Source organism: Manis javanica, chromosome 3 (assembly GCF_040802235.1).
Source record: "Manis javanica isolate MJ-LG chromosome 3, MJ_LKY, whole genome shotgun sequence".
Taxonomy (NCBI): domain Eukaryota; kingdom Metazoa; phylum Chordata; class Mammalia; order Pholidota; family Manidae; genus Manis; species Manis javanica.
The window spans coordinates 3,918,585-3,943,727 of NC_133158.1; the positions used below are offsets into that span (position 1 = coordinate 3,918,585).

General features: G+C 45.0%; 1 protein-coding gene and 1 long non-coding RNA gene across 17 annotated transcripts in view; one reads left to right on the forward strand and one right to left on the reverse strand.

Moving 5' to 3' along the window:
* Window positions 1–757: 757 nt before the first annotated feature.
* Window positions 758–24,156, reverse strand: LOC140848126 (uncharacterized). 3 transcript variants are annotated; one of them, XR_012128671.1, is made up of 4 exons: window positions 23,788–24,156; window positions 18,970–19,095; window positions 12,675–12,812; window positions 758–1,207 (listed from the first exon to the last, which is right to left on the reverse strand). It is a non-coding gene; the product is annotated as an uncharacterized lncRNA (long non-coding RNA). The 3 variants fall into 3 exon arrangements; XR_012128669.1 differs by lacking the exon at window positions 758–1,207 and adding an exon at window positions 10,794–10,951; XR_012128670.1 differs by lacking the exon at window positions 758–1,207 and adding an exon at window positions 12,028–12,442.
* Window positions 24,157–24,415: 259 nt separating this feature from the next.
* CACNA1D (calcium voltage-gated channel subunit alpha1 D) overlaps window positions 24,416–25,143 on the forward strand; it is a 254,841-nt gene continuing 254,113 nt past the window's right edge. For all 14 annotated transcript variants that reach the window (XR_012128885.1, XR_012128884.1, XR_012128886.1 and 11 more), the window contains exon 1: window positions 24,416–24,875. Coding sequence is in view for 11 of the 14 variants with exons in the window: in XM_073230715.1 (XP_073086816.1) it covers window positions 24,809–24,875 (67 nt within the window). In the remaining 3 variants the exon portion in view is untranslated. The remainder of the gene's footprint in view (window positions 24,876–25,143) is intronic.

A 25,143-nucleotide genomic window follows, 5' to 3' on the forward strand; every position in this document is an offset into this window, starting at 1 on the left:
ATTGTTAAACATGGGCACTTTAAAAATACAGAAGCTGGACTAATTAAAAATAGGTTGAGATTCTCAGTCTTTGTATACTTCAAGCACTTGAAGTGTTCTTGTTGAGAAAATCTTACTGATCAGAGTGAAATATCTGAATCAGTCACTTCAGAGCTTCCATATTTAATTCTCTGATTTGCCTTTGGAGGATCTTAGTGACTCTTTGCTGTTCCTGGATCCACGCAGCAGAGCTTGTAGGGTTCAGGTCTGGGGAGGTTCAGGGTGACAGTAGCATTTCCATAGTTGCATTATGAAATCTTGTTCACTGGTCTCTAAATATAAATAGAAACAGATCGTTCTGGAACCCCACTGCAATGCTCTGAGTCGTAGAGATGAGTTCATTATTAATTCAGTCTGTCTTGAACCTTCACAGGATTTTGCTACTACAAAGCACATCAAACAACACCAAGCATACAGTAGGAGTTTAATACATAGTGATCGCTCAAGTGATGAATCTTTCGGGAACAAGGCTGTTAACATTTTTCAAGCATTCCCATATGCCATGTAAAGCAGTGTTCTTTTTGAACAACTTGTTTGTGCAGCTATATGGGACCAAAAAGCTACCACAGACAGTAGAGAGGGCCTACCCTAGTCTACAAGGGGAAAGAAGGGGACTTTAGGTACACTTCCAGCCCAGCTCAATCCCGGGAAGCTTTCTTTGTCCACTTACGGCTGGTCGCTCTCCCTCGGCTTCTAGATCTTAGAGCCTCTGCACACCACTTTTGACTCCGGTCGTATGTACATACCTACAGCTATGTTCCAGTAACTGCTCTGTGCCAGGGGCTATTTGAGGTGTTAGGCGAGCAAAGCAGACAGTGATCCCCGCCCTCTTGGATGTTACAAAGAGAGAGAGAGAGAGAGACAGGCAGTGAACAGGTAGCAAGAAGAAACTGTCCACTGAGGGTTCTCAGCTCATCTGGGTGAAAACTTGAACCTGCCCTGTTTTTTCTTTTTTTTCCAGTGACTGCTGTCATCCTTGTTGACCCAATTCCCTATCTCTAAATGAATGTTTGGCAGATCCTACAACTTTCAGTTCATCTGAGTGGTTAAAATGTAGTCCAGGCAAGCTTTAATTCAACCTGACCTCTAATTCAAAGGAAACCCTTCCCTCCTTACGTGCTAGGGGGAAATTCTCAGAGATTCCGGCTCGTCTTTTTTCCTGGAAAACCTGTAAGAGCAAAATGGGTGGGACAAAATACCTCTCTATGCAGCTGGTCTCAAGGCTGCAGCTGATAGTTGCTGTACCCTTCCTCTGTGCCCATTCTAAATTCCCCTTACCCTTGGCTGCATGGCTGCTGGCTTCCCTTCAGTGGTAAGGGCAGAGACATTGGCCACTCCTGAAATATCCGAGGTCAGGTCCGCTGTTCTCATCCATGTACCATCAGACGGGACAGGGGAATTCCCGGGGAGGTGCCAGGAGGTCAGCTGGGTGCTGAGCACACTCCTCTGGCTCCTTGAGTGGCAGGAGCCCTACCTCCTGCTGACAAGCAAGATCAGTACCTCCGCCGCGAGGGTGACGCCTTTCCTTGCCTGCTGGTCCTTTGGAACCAGGAGCTCAAAGTGACCAGGTGGCAGCCATTGCTTGAAGTGTAACAGGGCCTGTGTGAGCCCTGGTGGAAGTGTTTCTCCAGTGGGAAATAGGACCTCTAGACCCACAGAGGCTGAAGTAGCAGGAAGAACTGCACAGTTCTCTCAGTGGGCTGCTGATAGTGTGGACGCTCCCCCCTTTACCCCTTGGTTCCCAGACCCGTGTGTTCTGACTTTTGGGGACACAGCACAATAGGATGGTCATTGTTTAGGTGTAAACTGTGGGCATCATCTCTAGGCTGGCACCTCAGCTGCATGTTCAAAAGAATGTCCTATCACCCTGTCGATGTGGCAGCTTCCAGAGAGATGAACGGTATGATTGGACTGGTGGGCAGCATGCTCATGAGCCATGTGGCTTTACCTCCTTTGCTGTACGGTGAGTCCCTTGGCCTAATGCACTGCTGTGCGGGATCCTGCCCTGGTGGAACGAATACACCGTAAGCTCTCGGAGAACAGTGCTGGCCACGGCCTTGTAAGCACGGAAGGAAGGTAAACTGTCAAAGTCCAACAGATGAATTGCTGCCCTTTTAGATACAAGGGGCCAGATGTAATCAACTTGCCACCAGGTGGCTAGTTGGTCTCAATGAATGACACAGTATCAGACACTCAGAGTTGGTCTCTGTTGCTGGCAGGTCAGTTATTTGACAGGAGTACCAGCAAGATCGCCTCGGTGAATGAGCATCCACGCATATGCATCCTGGCTCGCGGCTGCCCTGTTCATGAGCCCGTGGTGCCGGCCCCGGAGCAGCCAGTGACAGAGGCTGGTGCATGTCAGCTGGCTACATCATTCTGTCTGCTTGGTGGTTAATGCCTTTTTTGTGGTGGATGCTATCTGGTGAGCATTAACATGTCATATAAATATCTCCACTTTTTAGTATTTTTCTCCACAGATCTACCCATATGCTTCTTCCCCAAACTTCCTTATCCTTTATCTTCCAAACTCTTTCCTTCTATGCTCCTGACCAACCAGTCGAGCCATTCATTTCTGCCCATGAGTTTATGGATATTCTTACTTCAGGCTACTTCTCCTTCCACGTCAAGTGGGTGCCCAGGTGTAGCACGCTCCACTGCGTCTTTCAGTGTCACCCCGGAGTGCAACAGTGGCCCATTTGTGGCTTGCACCTACTCATCCAGTCACTATCTGTGAAACACGCTCTGCCTTTCTCTTCCTCTGTCAGCTCTTCACACAGGCCCTCCTGGGGGGCCACAGGTGTGCATTAAAGGAGCGTGCTCGCAGCAGTGGTGGTGCATGAGGGAGGTGGCCCTGCTCACTTCATGCTTGGAGCCCTCTGTCCCTCTGCGTGTTCAACCCTAGATGTACTACTACCTCAGTCTCAGGACGCATCGCTGCTGGGCCCATCCTGCCTTATGACGCGGCAGGCCTGACAGAACCCTGCTCATGACAGGCCACATGGTCGCTTGGTTCTGATGACCAGACAGCCATCTCTCACCACCCAGGAGCACAGAGGAAGTTTTCCAAGTGGTACATAGTTCTCTGCTGCAGAGATCACGGCCTCCCTCCACAGTCCTTGGGATTTACGTTGTGTTCTCCATGGGAGTTTACCATGAACTCCTCGTGGCATTTTCCCCGAAATACACCTCTAGCATCATCAGTTCTGCCAGGCCAGATCACTCCAAGGGAGCAAGAAGAAGTCCCTCTTCTCCAGACCCACTTAGGACTTGTGACCTTCACGCTGCTTAGTAAGCGAGTTGACCAGGATTCCCAGATGTGGAACATGCTACTTCCAGAACCTGGGGGCAGATGTGATAGAGGAAAATGCCTGAATGTATCCAAGCAGGGCCGTTTTGTCAGGGGGGTACTGCAGCAGAAGGAAAGAGGGGCAAGGCTGTTGAAGGGATTTGTAAGGAAGAGATGATAAAGATGGAATGCGGAATCCAAAGAGTGTAGGAGGAAGGGGAGAGAGGCTGATGGGTGTGAGAAACCACACTGAGCCCAAAGCGGTGCTAAGAACTGCTCTAGATGGGATATGCTAACACGGAGACCAAACGAACAGGGTCCGGAGTTTGAATTCAGAACAGACTTGACAAGCTGTGCAATGTGTGTGCGCAGTGGAGTGGCGGAAAGCATCATGTGACGCTGGAAGGTGGGGAGCCCACACAGTCTTCCGTTGCATTTGTTGCTGATTTCATGGTGGTGTGTGTCTTCCCACAACTACTTGGCAGCTGACACAGTGCTGAGCCCATTGTAGGGATTCAGTATATATATGAGAGGAAGAGCTTTAAGATCTGTTGCACATGGAAAGAAAACATGAGGTTCTTGACTAAAGAGCTACAGCTATTTAAGCCGAGAGCACAGCGATGCGTTCCCAGCAGTAGATGCGGTGCTGGTGAGGGCCCCAAGGAGCAGCAATGGGAAGCAGATTTGACTGTTTCTGAGTTGTGCATTTAGCAGGGTGGCTGGAGAACAGGAGGCATGACCAGAACACAGAATCAGTACAGAGGTTTCGTTGTGTATTATTTCCAAACCTGCTTCTTTCCTTATATATAATTGTTCAGTTCATTATTTTTAATGCCCACAAGAGCCTGTATACATATTTCTCATTCCCTTTTGTTACAAATTTGTGTTACTCTTTCTTTCTTCTTCTAAAGAAAGCTGGGGATGGTTTTGATGTCAAGGGCACCAAGACGCTCCTTTAGCTGGAGTGTGTCTCTTGCAGGGAGCAGACTTTCCTTAAAGTAGTTGGCTAAGGCTGAAAATTCCTTTCGCTAATGTGATGTTTTTCTTTCATTAAAGAAAAGGCTTAAAATACAAACTCCTGGGGGAAAGATGACATAAAGCCTTAAATATACATCAAGGTGCAAATGGCGATGGCTAGAGTCTGTTCTGAGAGAAAGGGGAGGAGGTGAGAAGACAGCAGCGGGTGATGGGGGTGGGGCATGGCGGGAAGTTGCTCCACAGGATAGAAAGGGGAGGGTGAGGGGCAGGTGCTGAGCTTTTTGCCCAGCTCTGGCTCTGCTGCCTGTGAGGCTCCAGGGTGCAGGGTTTAGCGGAGAATGTAATTTGTGAGCTCTCAAGTCACGATGGTGCTCTCTGAATGGTGTTTGAAGCCAGTGGAAATATTTACCTCTCCATAGGGTTATGCTCACTTTCTCTGTCTCCTCTAGGAATTTGCTTGGCTTATCAAACGTGCATTTCCTGAAATGCCTAAGAATTCTATGCCTGTCTAGTTTTCCTCTCTGTGTGCTCCAGTTCATGCTTTCAACTATTTCTTGCAGCCCCTGTATGCAGAAATGAGTCTGTTTACACGAGGACTAATCAGTCATCAGATTAAAATGGGACCTGTCCCAATGCTTAGCCGAGCTGAATTCTGAGCTTTAAAACACGTAACATCTTTTAAGAAGCTTTTTTTTCAAGCTGAATTCAGCTGAGATTCCAAAGCCGTGAGTTTATTTTCTAATTCTCCCATGACATCCCTGTGTGACCTTCGGTGAGTCGTTTCACTTTTGGGGACTTCAGTTTCCTCCTCGAACAAGAGAAAGACTAAATTAATGCAAATGATGTGTATGAAAGCACCTAGTCAACTCTGCACAGCCATATGGCTGTTAGATGGCATGACTCATGTGTGAGGAATCTTGGTAAACATCCCGCAGTTCACAACTGCTTTGGGAATTTGGTCAGGCTTCTGCTGCTTTGTTCGCCTGGTTTTTGCACCTGTTTGAGGCTGCTGAGGTCAGTGCTAGCATCCCTGATGACTTTCTTCCTGGTCATACTATCCTCCTGAAGGCTAATTTCCAGGCTCACACGCTCTTGCTGAGTCAGGAGTCAGGTCTGCTCCCCTTTTATCTCCCGCAAGTGGTGTTGATGTTTCTGGCATTTTCCTTCTGCTCTTCCTGCAGACCTCTCAAGTGTGAAAGCTCATGGAATTCTCTATCTCCACCTGGGAGTGTTCTCGAGTTCAGTCTTTCCCCCAAGATCTGCTAGGAGGCTGGCTGCTCATTCCTAGATTTCTTTGTATTTTCAGAATTGAGCCCATGACTTTTTTTCTGCCATTTTATTTTATTTTCTCTGTTGGTTTTCTAAGCATTGCTGCTCCCATCAAAAATCCTTGTTGCCTTTCATCCAGTGAGATCCAATGACCATTGGACATTGTGGCTCTTCCACACTGGGTTATTTACAGCCCAGCTCGTCTCCTGTAGCTCAGGCACCTGTGATGATGTGAACATTTAAGAATGATCTTTTCCCCTTTTTTTCCATTTCTAACCCTATGGAGCTGCCTTGACCCAGGAGTCTGGCAGCATGCATAGACTGATATCGATTTGCATTTTGGATAGATTGACTTTATCTATCAACCTTGGGGCCACAAGACAAGTATTTTCATCCCAATGTGCCATATACTTTCTATGGGATATCAGGCGGTTGGTAGTAGGGTGATGCTGGCTTCTACAGAATAAGTTCGGTGGTATTCCATCTGCTTCTGTCTGCCCGAAGAGCTTTTAGAGAACTGATATAATTTCTTGTTGAAATGTTTAGTAGAATTCAGCAGTGAGAACTCAAGTGGGCCTGGTGCTTTCTGTGTTGGAAGATTACTAATTATTCAGTTTCTTTAATGGATATAGGCTTATTCAGATTGTCTATAGTCTTCTTGTGTGCATTTTGGCAAATTGTGTCTTTTAAGGAATTGGTTCATTTCATATAGGTTATTAAATTTGTGGGCATAGAGTTATTCATAGAATTCTTTTAGTATCCTTTTAATGTCTATGAGATCTCTAGTGACGTCCTCTCATTTCTGATATTAAATAATTTGTGTCCCCTCTCTTTTCTCTTAGCTTGGGTAGAGGCTTATCAGTTTTGTTGATCTTTTCTAAGAACCGGCTTTTAGTTTTGTTGATTTTCTCTGTTGATTTCCTATTTTCAGTTTAATTGACTTCTGCTTTAATTTTTATTTTTTCCTTCTCCTTATTTTGGGTTTAATTTTCTCTTCTTTTTCTTTTCTACTTTCCTAAGATGGAAGCTTAGATGACTGAGTTTAGATCTTTCTTTTCTAATATATGCATTCAATGCCATGAAATTTCCTTAAAAGCATTGTTTTAATTTCATCCCAAAAATGTTAATAAGTTGTTTTTACTATGATTTAGTTCAAAATATTTAAAAAATTTTATTGAGATTTCTTCTTTAACCCATGTGTTACTTAGAAGTATATTGTTGAATTTCCAAGTATTTTGGGATTTTCCATCTATCTTTCTATTGATTTCTAGTTTAACTGCACTGAGGTCTAATGAAATTGTATAATTTCTTTCCTTTAAAATTTAATGTGTGTCTTATGGGCCAGAATGCGGTCTACCTTGGTGAATGTTCTATATGAGCTTGAGAAGAATGTGGATTCTGATGTTGCGTAAAGAAGTCTATAGTTGTCCATTATGTCCAGTTGACTATTGGTGTTGGTTAATTTAAGGGCAAGAGAGTAGGTATATGTTTACTCTTCTAATAAACTGCCCAAGCTTTTTCCAGGTGATTGTACCATTTTACATTCTTACCAGTATTGTATGCAAATTCTGGTTAATCTACACATTCTTGCCAACATTTGGTGTTAATCTTTTTAACCATTCTTGAGTTGTAGGAGTTCTTCATTCTGGATACAAGCCCTTTGTCAGTTATATTTTATCAGTATTTTTCCCCAATCAGTGGCTTGCCTATTTATTTTCTTGATGGCATTTTTGATGAACAAAAGTGTTTACTTGGATGAAGCCTAATCTGTCATTTTTTTCTTTTTATGGATATTGTTTTTTGTGCTCTAAGAAGTCTCTGCCTACCTCCAGTTTGCAATGATATAATCCTATGTTTATTTCTAAAATATTTACAGTTTTTACTTTTAATATTTTGGTTTATGATCCATCTCGGAAAATTTTTGGATAGTGTGAGGTAGGGGGTTAAGTTCTTTTAAAAATTATCTTTTTATTTTTTTATCTTACAAGGATATTCAGTTGTTCCAGCACCATTTGTTGAGAAGGATTTCCCTTTCCAATTGAATTATTTTGGTAAATTTATCAAAAGTAAGTTGACTGTGTAAGTATCAGTCTGTTTCTGGATTTTCTTTCCCCTTTTCCATTGATGTATTTATCAATTCCTATATCAACATCTTATTGTCTTGATTACTCTAACTCTATGATGGGTCTTAGAGTTAGGTAGAGAGAACTCAAATTTGTGGTTTTTAAAAACTATTGCTGTCTTGACTATTCTATATCCTTTGCACTTCTATATAAATTTTAAAATCAGCTTCTCAATTTCAAAACAATCACCTACCTACCCAGAGTATAATTATATTGCATTGAATAGATAGGCCAATTTGGAGAGAACTGACATACACTTTAATCCCTCTCTGTAATGTTTTGTAGTCTCTTTTACAGCATGTAGTTGAATCATGTTTTCTTACCTAGAGTGAAAAATCAATTCCTTTTAGTTGTAATATTTACTCAGTTTACATTTAAAGTAATTATTGATATAGTTGGGTTTAGATTTCTCATTTTATTTGTTTTATGTTGGCTGATGTGATTTTTCTTCTTTCTTGCCATTTCTGGGGCTTAACCTAATATGTTTTATTATTCCATTTTTATTCATCTTGGTTATGTCTGCATATTTTTACTAGTTGGTGTAGGGATTACAATATGCATTTTTAATTTATTCCAGTCACCTTGTAAGTAATATTGAACTACTTAACGACACAGGGAAGATGTAAGAGTAGAGTCCAATGATCTGCCTGCTCTTTTTTGTTATTATTTTCATTTTTTTCTACCTATATGCATTATAAGCCCTAAAATATAGTTTTGTACTATGTTTTATATAGTCAAATATCTTTAAAATAAATTAAGAAAAGAGAAAGCATAGTATTCCACATTTACCTACACAGTTACCATTTCTGTTAAATGGCATTCTAATGTCCATCTAGTGTCTGAGGAAAAATGCCTTAGCCTAAAGAACCTCATTTTACATTTATTGTAGTGAGGTTGCAATTTTCCAAGTTTTCATTTATCTGAAGTTTTTATTTAATGTGAAAATTCACCTTTCCTTTTGAACAATGTAGAAATCTGAGTTGAATGAATTTTTTCTGACACTTTAAAGATACTTTTCCATTGTCTTCTGTATGTAATCTTTCCAGTCAGAAGTCATCTGCCATTTGTTTTGTTGTTCTTCAGTCTATATGGTGCTTTTCTTTGGCAGCTTTTGAGTTTTTATCTTTCACACCTCAAGTTTGATCATTATATGCCTAGGTATGATTTTTCTTTGTATTTACCCTGCTTGCATATTTCTGGGCTTCTTAATATTTTTCAATAAATCTGGGAAAATTTCAGGCATTGTTTCTTTAAACATTATTTTTGCCCCATTTTTTCTCTCTCCACGCTGTTTGCTTATGTGAGACTGTTTCATACTGAACCACAAGCCTCTGGGTTTCTTCCATTTTTCTTTAGTCCTTTATCTCTGTACTTTGGATTGGATAAATTATTACCAATCAGTCTTAAAGTTCACAGAATCTTTCTTCTGCCATCTCCATTGTTTTGTTAAGCTCCTCTAGTAAACTTCAAAATTGCCATTATATCTTTTAGTTCTAGACTTTTCATTTTTTATAGTTTCGGTTTCCTTGCTAAGAGTACACTTCATTTCATTCATTATGCCTATGCTTTTATTTAAGTGATTGGATATATTTATAGTGAAAAGCCTTGTCTACTAATTCTACATCTTTGTCAGCTTAGAATCGCTTTCTATTAATTCCTTTTTTATCCCCTTGACTATGCCTCACATATTTCTGTTCTTTTTATTTAATAGCTTTTGATGGTATGCAGGATATTGTGAACAAAGAGTTTTAGAGACTCTGGATTGTGTTTTTGCATTCAAAAAGTGTTGAGTTCTGTTCTTGAAATAAGTTAATTTAGCTGGACTCAGACTCCAGACTGTCTTCCCTGCAATGGGCAACAGCACAAGTCTCCGTTAAGTTCTTCCAGCAAGTAGCTGCTGTTCTGGTTGGATCTCTTGAAGTCACCCTCATGAAATAATAGTACAGCGGTCAACAAAGGACCTGGATAGAGTTTACACTCAGATTTTTGAGATCATGAGCCGCCCTACTTCTTGTGATTTCCCTTATGATGTTCTGTCCTCTTTGATAGCCTGAACTCTGTCTTCTAACATGTCAAGGCAGTAAAGACTACAGCTTCTTGCCAGCCCGTACAGCACAGATAAGGGAGTGCCCTCTGATGAAAAGCCACAAATTCCACATTCTCCAGGTTAACTTCTCTGCAGTTTCTGCCTCCTTTTGTTCATTCTCCAATGCTTTCATAGTTTAAAATAATTTTTTTGTCCTGATTTTATAATTGTTATCTGTAAGTGTGACACTTTGATCGAGCTTCTCTACTATTATCAGACTGGAACATCAACTACAGTCTTTACTGTATTGGTGCCCCAATTCCTGTGACTTTCTGTTCTTTGGACCATGTTGAACAGGCTTGCTTCCTGATGCAATCTCTTTCTACAGTTGCTGACATTTTACCTTCTGCTCTGCTAAGTCATTTACCTTACTTAACGTGTCTTCTCTCATCATGTGCTGTGGTTCAGGGTTACAACTGTCTTTAAGATTCATCAAGGATAGATTTTTTTTTCCTTATTATTTTTAGAGTAATTTCTGTGAGAAGTATGGGGACAGAAATACCTTTACTCTGTCCTCTTGAAACCTGGAGTCTCTTGAACTGTTCTCCAGTGTATTTAGATTGTAAATTCTTTTTGGACTAAGATAGTGTCTTTTACACTATGAATTCATTATAGAAGCTATTTTAACAAATGCATGTTGAAATCCAGGTGCTTTGGGTGCATAAAGCTCTCTGAAAAGGGTCAGTGCTTCTGGCCGGTTTAGCTTAGTTGTTCTCTAAGAACGGAACTTCAATATTTTTGCTTCTCCAACCCACTGCTCTTGGCCTCCACTTACCCAGTTTTCTTAGGGGGCCAGAGCTATCCCCTAGGCTTTCTTAGTGATGTGTGGATCACACTGAGGGGAAGGTGAACATCTTTTCACAGGCAACACTGAAAGGATGAAAGCTGTTCCTGGTTTCAGGAGAAGTATCATCCCTTAAGCCTTCAGAAATGGTGTGTTGGAGGGGGGCAATCTTAGAGTCCAGCATTGGGAAAATGTGTTTATTCTCAAGGTTTTCTCCTACAACCTTTCTCAGAAAAACAATGTGAAAGAAACACACAGATGAAGGGGCAGATCTGATGTGTGCCTCCTGAAGGTGGTCAGCCTGCAGAGTGTCTGCCTCAGAGCAGAGCTGTGGGTTCTGCGTCCTCGACACAGGCCTCCCCATGGACCAGTGAACTCCTCCGCGCCTGGAAGCAGAGGAGTACAGAGACGTCCTCATGTGCCCTGGGGATGTCTGTGTTTCTCTGTAAGGTCTCCATGTGGGAATGTCCGTTTTTAATTAGCCCTTAGGGAACAGCCTGCTCCCCTGTGCACCATCACAACAAAGGGATCTTTATTTCTTTGGGGAATAGTACTAAGATTCTGGAGTTGGAATTGTGTACTGCTGTGTTTGAAACAGCTTTTATCTATTTTTTCATCAGTGATCTTTGACAACTGATCCCCAGTTCTAGCTTAACCATTTACTAGTTGTATAACCTCGGGCAAACTCATGCCCTAGCTTGACTGATTTGGTTCGCTTCTTTACAAACTGGGGGCAATAATATTTTCCATGACCACCTACTTCATGACTTTTAAAAGGGTAGCATGGAAATGGAAAAGTGTTATTAAAATATAATAAATAAATTATTGATAGTATGGCTTAGAGAAGGTTTTTTTGTTTGTTGGTTGGTTTGTTTCAATGAGGGGCTGAGTTAAAAAGGGAAGTGTTGGTTGCCTCCTAAGAGAGTCTAGTTCTTGGGGTAAAAACCAAAATTAGGGCAATAAGAATATAGGGAAGCTCTGAGGCCACTGCACATTCCCTCCCCCGCCCCTGGCGGAGACAGTACTGAATGCTGGGCAGGATCCCCCCCCCCCCCCCCCCGTGCCGCCAGGCCACCCGTGCTGCTTGGCCTCGTCACAGGGCTGAAAATCAGCTCCCTGCTGCTTTCTCATCTTTTAAAATCCAATTAAACATCTCTGGCCACAGCATGACAATTGCCCGGCTCCACATGGTGATGCTTCACCTGAGGTGGCATTAGGAAGCCAAAAGGGAAAAGAAAGCTCTTTACCCTGGCAGATGCCCACAGTTCCTGAAAGGGTCTGACCACTGTGGGGTCTGGGCCCATGTTCAGACTGAGCAGTTTTAGCTCAGTTCCAAACTTTCAAGATGTCAAACCATGTCCACATGGGCTCCTGTGCCTTGAGATAATGTGATGGTTTAAGAATCAGCAATGGCATAAGGTATGCATGAGAAACAGGAAGTCTGGGTGGACTGTCAGCAGGGAGGGATGCCAGAAGGCCAGCATGGGCCAGATTTTCAAGACACCTTGAAGCCAGGAGTCTTACACCAGACTGTGGGGCCTGACCTCTGGTGGAAAGCAGGAGGATTCTGCTCTGTGAAGGGTGTCCTGCCTTGCAGATTGCCATTTTTGTAACATCTTGTCAGTACATATGATTCCTGAAGTTTATTCAGCCTGGCTGGCTAGTCACAGCACATGGGCACATTGCTTGCTTAATACAGTTGTGGCTTCCCTTAAACACTTAGGAAGATTCAACATCTGGAAAAATCAAAAGCTTCTTGTTCTGAAATGAATGCTGTGTAGTTACTGAATCAACAAAACAAAACGCTCTGGTCCTGAATCGGCTTCTCACCATGTGACATGCGAGAAAGCTATGAACTCCTTGGGACTTCAGCTTTCCTGTCACCAAAACAGTGGGGAAAGGGACAGTTAGGTCAGGGATCTCTAAAACTCCTCTTAACTTGGGTGCTCTGAGGAATAGTTTCAGTGGCTGAACTGTCTGCATTTTGTTTGTTGCTATTTCTCTTACACGTCCATAGTAGGACCATTTTGTTGGACCAAGTTTCTGAGGATGTTTTAAAGATAAAGTAAGTGACTTAAAAAAGGACCAGTGATGTCATTTTGCCGTTACCAGGTAGGTGGCATTTTTCAGGAAGGGGAGATGACTTGCCAGCAGTTACAATGAGTCAACAATGGTGCCGGGTTCCATATTTCTCTCCATCCAGTTTTCTTCTTGCTGTCAGCAGCAGAACTTATGTGATGGAATGACCTGTAGTGGTGGGAGGTAAGAGGGGAAAAACATTAATAAGCCGTGGGGCGGTTTGGGGAGACCGAATGGCAGAGGAGGGCATCAGGCTGGAAGCTAGTGGAGGGGTAAGATTCCACCAGGCCACAAGGGAGTCAGGCTTGCCAGGGCAACCAGGATGGCCAGGCAGGGCTGGTGTGCTGGGAGGACTTGGGAACTGGTTTGGTGAGAGCAGGAGTCTTGGGAAATGGGGAAAGGCCTGGCAACCACCGAAGCCCCCGGGGATGCCGACGCACCTGCCCTCGGTGTGCCAGGACCTTGAGGCCCACCGTGTGGTCTGGGAACGAGAAACGTCATCGTCACCTGGGGGCATATGAGAAAGGCGGCATTCCCAGGCCCACCCTAGTCCTACCGGATGTAAGTCTGTATTTTAACAAGATGCAAGGGGGATTCCCTGAAGTCTGAAGAGTGCTGGTGCTCATCACGGACACTGATGACCGGCTCCCCACGCCAGGCCCTTGGAATCACGATTCGGGGATGGGGCTTGGGCACTGGAAGTTTTAAGTAGCCAGGATTGAGAAGCATGGTTTGCATGACTGTAAAACAAGGCTGCGAATGTGGGATCAGAGAAGGGAGGAGTGAAAATAAAGATCAGTCCAGCAGCAGCATGAGGAATGTACTCAGGAAACAGAAAGCCGTGGTGCTCAACCCCGTGAACAGATGGCAGGGGGGCAGCCCTGCCATGTTGGGTCTGGATAGTTGACAAGATGATTGTGCTGGAAGTTGCTGTGGGGAGCTGGTTTGTAGAAGCTGGTTTGGTCTAAACATCTCCACTTAGATTTGATGGTGACGCCGTCTGGCAGGCATTAGGCAGTGCGGCATTGGAGCCTTGGTTCCAAGGCAGGACTGGAAGTATGGACTTGTAACCCATTATCACGGGGGGTGGGGGGTGGGGAGCCTGAGTCACACAAATGGCAGGAGGTGACCAGATAACAACATAAAGGCTTTGTTGTGTCTAAGTGAGAATGGTAGGCTCAGAAGGAATTATAGAAAACTTAAGCCAAACTTCTATGCATGAACCACATGTCCCAACCTCAGCCATAGTGCAGGGAATGTGTTTCCAGAGTGGCCTAGCAACTGTCTGCCTAGAGTCAGAAAAAGGCCACGCCCAGGCCGCCTTGCAGAGCCCTGCGGAGCTCACCACCTGAAAGGGCCCGGCCCATGGGACGTTCCCCCACCAAATCCGTGACTCAGCTACACACTTGCACAGTGATGTTCTCAGAGTACAGCTGTGTGTAGCAGAACCACCTTTCCGTGGCTGACAGCGGTGCCCATCTGTGGAGTCACTAAGCTCTGTGCTCTAAAAGCAGGGAGTGGGTACACAGTGGGAGCAAACAGAACCGGCTCGAATGCCAGGGGCCTGGGAATCATGCCCTGCACAGGCTCTGGAGTCCTAGCACCCCTCTCCTTAAGGGAGTGTGGGAGCTGAGCAGGGACGCACGGCTCATCTCAGCAGCGCGATGCAAACCAGGCTGAAAACACACTTGAAGTTAAGAGCCAGCTCGGAGTCAGAAAGCCAGGGTTCAAGTCTGATCAAGCTCTGGACTTGGCGGCAGCAGCCTTGCACAGGTCTCTTGCCAGTGCAGTGAGGAATTTTCTTTTTCTTATAGGGCTGTAGTGAGCAAATGAGATATTGCCTGTGAGAGTGTTTATAAGCAAATGTACAGACAGGTGAGGCAAGGGAGGACAAAATGAAATCAGAAGGTCCTTTTCCATGAGAGTCTATCCTTCCCAGTGCACCGAACATTAGCCATCTGCCCATCTGGTTCTTTCATTCTTGCTCTTTCAGTGGGAGGCTCCCCAAGTCAGTCCTTAAGGTGTTCACACATCTACAATTGGTTCTTTACACACCCGGTTCTCTGTGCACAATTGGCCTTTCACAAAATTTGAAGGAAGCAAAGTTGCCTGTAGTGCCCTAGCTGCCCCCTTTAGGGATGCTTCCCAAAGCAGAGGCGGGCACCCCACTTCCCGAGAACAAGGAGCTCATGTTCCCCTTCCTTTTCCCCTATCTGAGAGGTAAAGGGCTTGCCAAGGATTTTGGTGGAGGACTAAGGCTTTAAGCTGTGATGATGGCATCTGTGGCATCAGCTAGCTGGGGGAAATGTGCAGAATTAGATCTTTCTGGTGTCCTTGAAACCATAGTACACAGGCTCCCATCACACTGTTACCAAACTGGCCTTGTGGTACATTTCCCAGCCCGCAAAGATGTCCTAAATTGTATGCTGCACATTACAAGAGCTCTGGGATTCCCTGAAGTGGATCCAGTTCTGTTACTTTGTCAGGATTTTGTAAGAATCAAGAAGGGGACAGAAGAGGACGAGCTATCGTGCTCTCCCCACGATGAGCACCATTTCAACACAAGAACGTTAACCTTGCCTCCACTGGCGGATCCTATTCCGAATCGCAAGAGGCTGTAGAAGAAGTCATACAGAAAGTGATTCATCTTCATCTTCAAACTTTTGCATGTGTCAGAATCATTGGGAGACTTGCTAAAATGCACATTGCTGGGCCCCACCCCCCCAAGTTTCTGATTCAGTAGGTTGGGGTGAGTTAGCAAATTTGCATTATTTACCAGTTTTCAGGTGGTGCTTCTCTGTGGGAGCTACACTTTGGAAACCGTGGGTCTCGTGCTGTGGCATTTCCAAGATGCCTTCGCATTCCAGCCTCCTGTGGTCCTCTTAGGCCCTGTGGCCTTGGGAGGTGGGTCCTTCACAGATGAGGCGGCAAGGTCAGAAAGACCGAGGTCACTGCAGCCACCTCCACCCCCCCAGTCTCTCTCTCTCACCGCCCGGCACCTGGTTCTAAGTGCCCCACTGTGGACTCTGGGAGGTCAGTGGGGTGTGGCCAGATCGAGGCACTCAATCTTCTGACTCTCCCTGTAGGATTCTTACTCACTTTGCCTTCAGCCGTCTCCAGGAGCTCTGGTAGTTGGGGCATTTTGGAGGACGATGGAGAAAGATTTGGAGGAGGAAGGGAAGCCACCAGAGGGAAGAAACCTCTCAGAAGAAAGGACCCAGTTAGGCAGGAGCTGGGAAAGGAGGCCAGGGAGAGGCCTGCTAGAAGGAGGCGGGGAGAGGAGCAATGTGGGGAGAAAGCGTGAATCCCGGGCGACCTTTCATACGCTTAGGCATTCTGCTCAGCAGGGCGAGATGTCCCGTATGCTGTCTCTTGGCCGCTCGGTTTCTCTGCCGCATCAAAGGTCTAATCTGTTTCTGATGTATGTGTTTCGAGAGTCCTCCCATCCACCCTGGCACTCTTTGTTATTCACCACTGAAGTAGCGCCGGTCTTTGAAAAATTATGGAGCTCCTGGTATGTTTCCCTTCCAGCCCCATGTGTTCCTTGTATTTATCAAAATGGAACACTAACAAATATTTATTCAGTTTTATAGATGTGTTGACAATGAAGGCAACCATGTGTCCCCCTGTCATGGTGAATATTTTGCTCAATACATGACTGACTGAAATGTCTTCAGTGTATTATAAACACACATTAAAAATAGCAACCTAAAAAGGTCCCTGACAAATAGAAAGTTCTGTATTTTTGGATGCATTACAGTGTCAACCTGGTTAGTAGAACATGAAGCAGATAATCCTTGCTGACTTGTGTAACTTTGTACAATGGTTCTTCTTCAAAAGAGTGTTTTTGGCTCCTACAATGTTCCTCTTCATTTATAAAAGTTTCTCAAATTGGAACTTTTTTAAAGTGGCATTTTTTTCCCCGTGTGTATGTCCTAGTAAGCTGGGATATATAAAGATCTGGCTATTTTATCAAATTTTGAAACCCACAGTCCAATTCCAATTTTTAGCATCCATTTATGACCATAATCATGAAGCTGAGAGAGGTTATTGCATTTTCATATTGCATTTTTGTCAACAGAAAATATTCCTAAATTGGCTAAGTATGGCTCTACTTTGTTACTTACTCAAAGGGGGCTGAAGGGAGTTGGTACAAAGCACTCAAGATTTATGTTTATTTCTAAGGGTTTTATTAGTAAAATTGGTGAAGTGAAGATTCTTCATATTTTTCTTATTTCCTACTTAATGTTCCCCCCAAAACAGTGATTGAAAAGCTGGGAAGTCTTATGTCAGTATCAAGGACTTGTGACTTAGATTTTTTCTTAAGCAGTAAGAAAGTAAACACATCCACATATATGGTTGTGCCAAGTCTGAGAGATACCGGTACCATTTAAACTTCAGGTTTTGTTTTGTGAATTGAATATTTAAACAACTGCTCTGAAAACCCAGAAAGGAAACTATAATATTTGAGCTATAAAATTTCTGACATTTATTGACTTTCTGAATCTCCTAGACTACATCCTGTCCTTGTAAATTTGCCCCATGGTTGACCAGATGCAGACCTGTATTATTTTTTTTTCACTACTGTGTGTGCATACATCAGTTTTATTTCCTTCCTTCCTAAAAGTGAATGCCTTTAACCAAGAAGTGGCTGTGCACTAGTGTTGACCAAACCCAATGTGTGTGTGTGTGTGTGTGTGTGCGTGTGTGTGTGTGCGTGTGTCTATCTTAATGTTTAGCGTGTGCCATGAGGTTGCACTTATGTTCATGCATATAAATACCTGTTTTACAATTATCTCCATCATTCTACTTTATCTGTTTTGGGGGTTATCAGTAATGACTGTTGATCTCGAATATTAAAGCATGAACCAGAAGTTAAAATGAAGCAAAAATACAAAGCCTATTAAAAATTCTCACCTGTGTTCTATTTCTTGGGGACTATATTGAATGCCAGAAAGAGTTCATAAGAAGGAGAGCCACCACAGTGGATGGATCATAATGGAGGAAGGAGTTAAGTTATGAAGCCAGAATGTGAAAGGTCAGAACTAAGATCCAGTAAGTCTTAGTCCTGACCCAGGAAGGAAGACTCCTCCCTGCACCACATAAATGTTGCCTTCCCTCCCTCCTTTTCTCTCTCTGTAACTGCGTGCACCTCAATTCACGTAAGGTGTATGATTCCACTTGATAGCATGTGTCAGAGGCTGTACAACATTACTTTTAATCTTTGCAATAAATCAATAAAGTGGGTGATATTATTACCCATTTTACCCCAAGAGGGTAAGAGACTTCCTCAAAAGCAGTGTAGTTGGTACCTGGCAAAGCCAGAATTTGAGTCCACACAGCTCTAGCTCGAAGTTCAGGCTTTCCAATACATCATAAAAGACTGGTAAGAACCCTCAGAGACCAGGTTTTACAACCAATTTACTGCACAGATGGGAAACTTAAGGCTTGCCCCTTTCACTGCTCCCCTCAGTCAGCATGGATAATGGGGTGTTGAAGATATTTGCTAAACTCTGCCAGGATTCCCCAGCTGGGGAAATGGAGAGGATTTAGTGCATCATAAAGCTGTGGCAAAGATTTAAGAATTAGGTCAGAGGGATGGGAATGAACCAGTTAAAGGAACTGGAATTACTTAGTCTGATGTGAAATGTAAATCCTGTTTTTCAAGTGAACAGTTAGTTGATGAAGGACAAAGACCAGCTGGCCTCTGCTTTCCATGCGGCCAAAGCAAGGAGAAAGGCCTTTCAGTTTTGTGGGGTAGGGGGTATAAGTCAGTTGTGATCAAGAAGGCCTGAGGAGGGGGATGGGTGGGGTGCATGGCTAGTCAGCACCATGAGATGGGGACCTCATAAGAGGGGAGCTGCTTCTGGCAGGACTTCCTGTTTTCCTTGCCTGAGATTAGAAGAGTGATGTTCCTCAAGATAACACAGTTAAGAAACAACATCTTAATGGCCCATCAGAGCTTCCTGTACCTACAAATCATTCCACCCTTTGATCCATCCTTCCCACTGGGGTTAGAGTTCTATTCATGAAGCACAACTCTGGTATTACCTCTGTCTCAAAAATGCACCCACGGTAGCTCTTTTCAAGGTGTAGTCTTTGGACCCGCAGGGGTACAGTTGCCAGTTGTAGCAAATAAAAATATAGGATGCCCAATTAGCTTTAAATTTCAAATAAAAAACAAATAATTTTTCAGTATGTGTCCCATGCAATATGAGAGCATCCTATATTTTACCTAGTAACCCCACCCAGTGGAATTTACAACCCTTCCCAGGGGGTCTTAGAGGTCAAATTGATTTTCATGGTAATGCTGAGACTTACTTACCTTTTCCATGGTGTTGCTATCTGCACAGAATCAACAGTAGTTAAAACTGCTGGTGTCTTAGCTGAACCAAGGTCATGACACCAAAGTGTGCTTGAGAATACTGTTAGGCACAGTGTCTGTCATGCACTAGAGGTAAAAAAAAAAATTGCTGGTTTTACTAAGGATCTCCCAGATTAAGCAGTCAAAACTGTTACTTTTATTGAATCTCAACCCTTGTGTTGCATCTTCTTACCGTTCTGGCTGAGAAATTGGGACATACACATTTCTGCTGCATACAATGATTGTCTCGCTTGTTTGATAGTTTGATGTGGGAGGCTGATGGGTTACTTTTTCGTGGAACACCATTTTTACTGACAAACTTCGGTTATTCAGACCTATTCAGACCTAAGTATTTGGCAGATATTTTCTTGAAATTGAATGAAACGAGCCAGTCATCTCAAAGAAAAAACTTGATGGTATTTGTGCCAGTTATAAAATTTGAGCTTTTAAGTGAAAATTAGAATTTTGAAAAAGTTCTGTCTACCACTGAGAGCTTGACAGCTTCCCAAGACTTAAAGACTTTCAGATGAGATTGTTAGTGATAACAAAGAATGTGACACTATATGATGAACTGTGTCAACATTTGGAAAATCTGTGTATGGCAGTGAACAAATATTTTCTAAATGACCAATGCATGATGTTACCAAATTATGTTTAACCATACATATTATGGTCAAAAAGAGCCACCATAAAGCACAACATAAACTGGTAGATTTTAATGTAAGAGAGTATTAAAAAGTTTCACTAATAGAGCTTCAAATTCCACATTTCAACTAAGCGTTAAAAAGTTTTGGTGTCACAGCAAAGATGAATACCCACAATGACCTAAAAATTCTATTGTAACAGTTGTCCCATTCCAGCTAGATACCTGTGTGAGGCGGGATGTTCTTCATATGTTTCAACCCAAATGTTCTCACTATAGACTAAATGTTGAGGAAGATGTCAGAATCGAGCTGTCTTATTTTCTGCCAGACAGTAAAGAGATTTGCACAAATGTAACAGGATGCCATTCTTCTATTTTGTTTTGGAAAATACAGTTAACTTTTCTTACAGAAAAGTATGTTACCATGTAATGGGTCTATTACTATTTTTAAGTGAATTATGTTTAAAATGTTCTCAGTTTGAATTTTGAATATGGCAAATATCAGTTGATAAAAGCTACATAATAAGAGCTGTTTGGGGTCTACCATCATGTTAAAGAATGTAAAGGGGTCTTGAAACCAAAAGTTTGAGAAGTGCTAGCCTAAAGGACAACACCCAACTGGCAAGCCAGATACTGGGGACTTTCCACCATCCCAGAATCCTGCCTTTGCAATTTCACTTATTGCCACTGTCTCTGAAGCGCCCCCTGGTACCAGCCTAACCACTTACCTCCTGATTTCTGCACATGTTTTGAGCTTTTCTGTCTGGCTTTCTGCATGCCATTCCTCTACCTAGAATATGTGTTTCTACCCCCTTTATCTACCTTCTGGCAGTTAGTGGGTTAGGGCTATCTTCTTGGCATGAAAGCCAGAGGATGGACTTATTTGGACTAAACTTCATGGTTTGCTTACAGGTATATTTTGCATATACTCTTCAGGATTTGCTTGTCTTCCTTAATTAGCATCTTGGAGTACAAGGGACCCAATTTTCCCTCTGTTGATATTTTTTTACCATTTAAGGGCCAAGTGTCCTGCCATAACGTTACGGGTTTTTTGTAAATATTAACTGACAATTTCTAGTGATATCTGTGGGATTTTATGATCCAGTGGAGAGTAATCAGAGTACTTACTGCCTGCTGTGAGCAGAACACTTGGCTGTGGCAGGAGGGGCTCAGAGGGGGATCCATGCTTAAGGATCTGCACTGTGGCTGGAAAGACAGGATTCACAGCCAAGAAGCAATCAAATGAGACACAAGAAGGTGTGTAATCAAGAGAATAACCAGGTGCTGGAGGCTTTTAGGGAGTGGGAAGTGGGGCCAGGGGAGGAACATGTGTTCACTGTGGCTGCAGAAATCAAAGAAGGCTTCTGGGTGGAGGCAGGGACTTGACTGGGACTTGCTGAATATGGAGGGTTGAGGTAGAAGTCAGCAAGGCAGGATTTCAGGTCAGCAAGAAATGAGCACAGCATGTTTGCAGCTTAGTGAGGAGGCTCCTGACCCCTGGAAGGCGAATGGTAGGAAACCGTAAGGTTGGAAGCTTGCCGGAGAAGTTCAGATGGGACATGGACAGAAAGAGGGCCAGCTTTTTTGGTTAGAGAAAGTACATGGTGGCTTTTGAGTTCAGGATGGGTTATTTATGGGAGGAAGAATGGGGGTGGGGCAACTAGTTAATGATCTTAGGGTGTGACATGCTGAAGCTCTGGACTGGGATACCAGCAAGGACTTTTGAAATGAAATATATGCAGGGAACAACTTCTAGGACGCCAGCTCAGTGCCTTTAAATGGCCGTGTTTATGTATAAGAGGATGGGGACTAAACCCCCTCATAATGTGTCACTGACAGAACTGGGTCTTCTCACATGGGGCTGATTAAGAGCTGAAATCTTTTGTGCCAAATGTGGATTTGGGCAAGTTATTTAACTCCTCAGTGTCTTGGTTTGCTATCTGTAAAATGAGGGTACTAATGGGGTAGGTCTCATAGGCTCGGTATAAGAATCACATGAGTTAAGACATGTAAAGTGCCAATACTAGTGCCTGGTACATAGGAAGTGTCTAGAAAAGATTTGCTATTATTATTTTCACTATTAATATTATTCACTATGTTATTATTATTCAGTAATTCACATGACCACGGGAATATAAATGTTTAAATTATCCAATGGGCCAAACATTCAGAGCTGTGTTGAATCAAGACCCTCAAAAAAAAAATATTGCTGAAGACATTGCAAAGATGGGATACAGAAACTGGGATGAAAAAAATGTTAAACATTCTAAATCCATAAACTCATTAAGATCCAAAAAGTAAAACTCAGAGACCCAAATCACAATTTAATCATGTCACTTCTCTGCTTCAACACCTTCACTGGCTTCCACTGCAGAGAAGACAAGTCGTTTTCTTAGGAAGCCAGATCGTCCGTCACTAACACACTCTCAATGTGGATTTGATCCCCATGCCTCTGGTTGTCTTCTTTGGGCCTCAGCCATACCATATTCCTGCTTATTTTCAAATACATCCCATCCTGCTCTTTAGCCTCCCTCACTTTCCCTGTTTCCCTAAAGCTCATCCTTCTTACCCCATTGATGTCCAATAAATTAGTCCCTGTTTTTAATAGACTTTATTTTTTGGAGAAGTCAGGTGTACAGAAAAATTGCGCAGAAAGTACAGAGTTCCCCATACTCCTCCCCCGGGTAGTTTGTCCTATTGGTAACATCTTGCACTGCTGTGGTTCTTCTTTTACAATGGATGAGCTAACATTCATACATCATATTGACTAAAGTCCATCATTTGCATTAGGTTCACTGCTTGCCTTTACACGTCTGTCTGTGGGTTTTGATAAAAGCCTAGCGCCCTCCAGTCACCACTGCAGTATCTCACAGAACAGCTTCTCTGCCCTAAAACTGCCGTGTGCTCCTTCTAGTCATCCCTCCCCTCCCCCACATCATCAGTGTTTAAGAATCAGTAAAAGTGCCATCTCCTCTGGGAAAACGTCTCCAATTCTCCCAATTATGAATCTCTTTTGACGCTTGCTTAGTGCTTTCTTCGTCCCTGTTGTAGGTCATATATTCCACATGGTGTTAGAGATGTATACGCATTTTTCTTCCTTCATTAGATTGTACGGCCTTGAGGGAGGGGCTGTGCCATAGGACTGCCCTGCCAACACATAGCCCAGACCCGGTTCTTAGCAGGTGCCTTATGAATGCTGGCTGAAGTGCATGGAATTGTGAGCAAATATTAGGGTCGGATTTTGCAGAGTAAGTCTCAAGACACAGGCTTTAGTACTGAAGTTCTGAAAGGTATATTGTGAATTTTGTATGTGCTTCAGAACTCAAGGGTCTGTGGGTGGTAAAGTTGTTTGAAGGGACCTGTCTTCTATACCTTCAGATTTGGGCTCAGAACCAGCCTCAGGTGAGGGGGCCCAGGCCCAGCTATATATTACTAGGCCACAAGCCTTCTCCACTGCCGCCTCTGCTTCCAAAATCAAAGCAAAAAAATGGAAAGGGACCAGGAGCCTGGCGGCTGTCATCCGTACAGCCCCAGCGCCCTCCGAGGAAGGCCCCAGGGAGTCCTCTGCCAGGTCCCCGCTCTCCCCTGGGGTGGCCCTCTGCGACTGAAGATGCCCAATATGCCTTCTTTGGCCAAGGAGCACCTTCCCATCAACACTTCTTATTTTCTTAATTCATGCTGAGTTTTCGCTTTATTTTTGCTTTAGAGACGCTGTTCTCAAATGTTCTAAAACGCCATAGGCACGTGCAGATGGGAACAAAAGCAAATAAATACAATCTTGTGAAGTTACAAGGCAGGAGCCCTTCTCCAAGAGCCACTACGATTCTAAAGAACTATCTGTCACCCACTGGATTACAGTATTCCCCCTGTAGACAGGGGCTGCCGTTTGCAAAATACCTCCGTTCCAAACATGAGCAGTGAAGGTCCCATGAAATCTACTACTCTCCGAGAGAGAGAGAGAGAGAGAGAGAGAGAGAGAGAGAGAGAGAGAGAGAGAGAGAGAGAGAGAGATGTTCTTCCCCTCCCCAGCTGTGTAGGATCTGTGTAGTAGCTCATAGCGGTGCCGGACCCGGTGCGGGAGTTGGGGTGGCGGATGGACGCCCTGGGACCCCGGTTAGATCTAAAGGTGCTGTTACCTGGGGCAGTGAGTGCTCGCGCCGGACTCCTCATCCAACCAGCCAGAGGAGCAAAGCGAGGTGTGGGGACCCCGACCACCCTCCCGCACCTGTGCTCTCAGGGGGCGGGGCCTCTTCCAGGTGTGTGGAGGCAGGACCCCGCGGAGCATAGGCTTCCCATCCTCTCCCGCCCGAGGCGATACAGGGGGAGGAGCGGTTAATCCGCACCCCGTCCGCAGGCTCGCAGGCCCCGCCCGCCTCCCGGGGGCGAGGGGAGCGCGCCCCGGCGCCGAGGGGGTTAAGCGGGCGTCCGGCGGCTGGAGCGCGCTTAACCCTCGGGCGCCCGCAGATCGCCGGGCCGGGCCGGGGGCAGCACCCCGAGGGGCGCGCGGCGGCAGCTGGCGGCGCGCCAGACCCCGCCGGGCGGCCGACCCGGGGCGCGGCGGGGCCCGTGGGCGGCGCGGGGCGCGGGGGAGGCGGGGACGCGGCGGGCGCGCAGCGTCGCCAGGGCGAAGCCGGCGTGCGGCGCGGCGCGGCGGGCGCGGAGCAGCGAGCGAGCTCCGTCCCCGGATGTGAGCTCGGCGCCCGCGGTCCCGGGCGGCGGCGGCGGCGGCGGCGGCGGCGCGGGCACGGCTCGCGGCGGCGGCGGCGGGCACGGGGGGCGCTCCGAGCGGCCCCGGCGGCCGGGCCGGCTTCCCCGCGGCGCCCCTCCGCTAGAGCGGGGCCGAGCCGATTCTCCTTTCAGCAAAAAATTACATGTATATATTACCGAGATAATATATACGTCTGATCTTATTATTTTTTTTAAAAAAAGTTTATTTTGCTCCATTTTTGAAAAAGAGGGAGCGTGGGTGGCGATCGGTTTTTATAAAATTTTCCTGTTTTCTGCTATCTGTCCCCGTCCCTCCCCACCCCCTGCTGAAACGAGATTAAGGGCAGGGATCGCGGCTCCTACCCACCGGTGACCCCCCACCCGCTCCTCCCCCGCCCAACGCCCAGCACAGTGCCCTGCACACAGTAGGCGCTCAATCAATGTTCGTGGATGATGATGATGATGATGATGAAAAAAATGCAGCATCAACGGCGGCAGCAAGCGGACCACGCGAACGGTGAGCAGCCAGCGCCTGGGCACCCGCTGCCAAACCCGGTCTTGGCGACGGGCCTCCCCCTCCCACACCCTCGCCTCCCCCCCGCCGGCCCCGATGCGCTGGGTGGGCTGAGGGGGCTGGAGAGGATGCTTCTCGCCGGTGCCATCCACACAGAAAGGGGAGCTGCGTGACAGCCACTCGGTTCTCCCTGCCAGGCCCTGAATGTCAGAGTTAATTCTGCATTTGTGGGGTGGGGGCGGCCGCGGAGCCGTGGAGTACGGTACTGCTA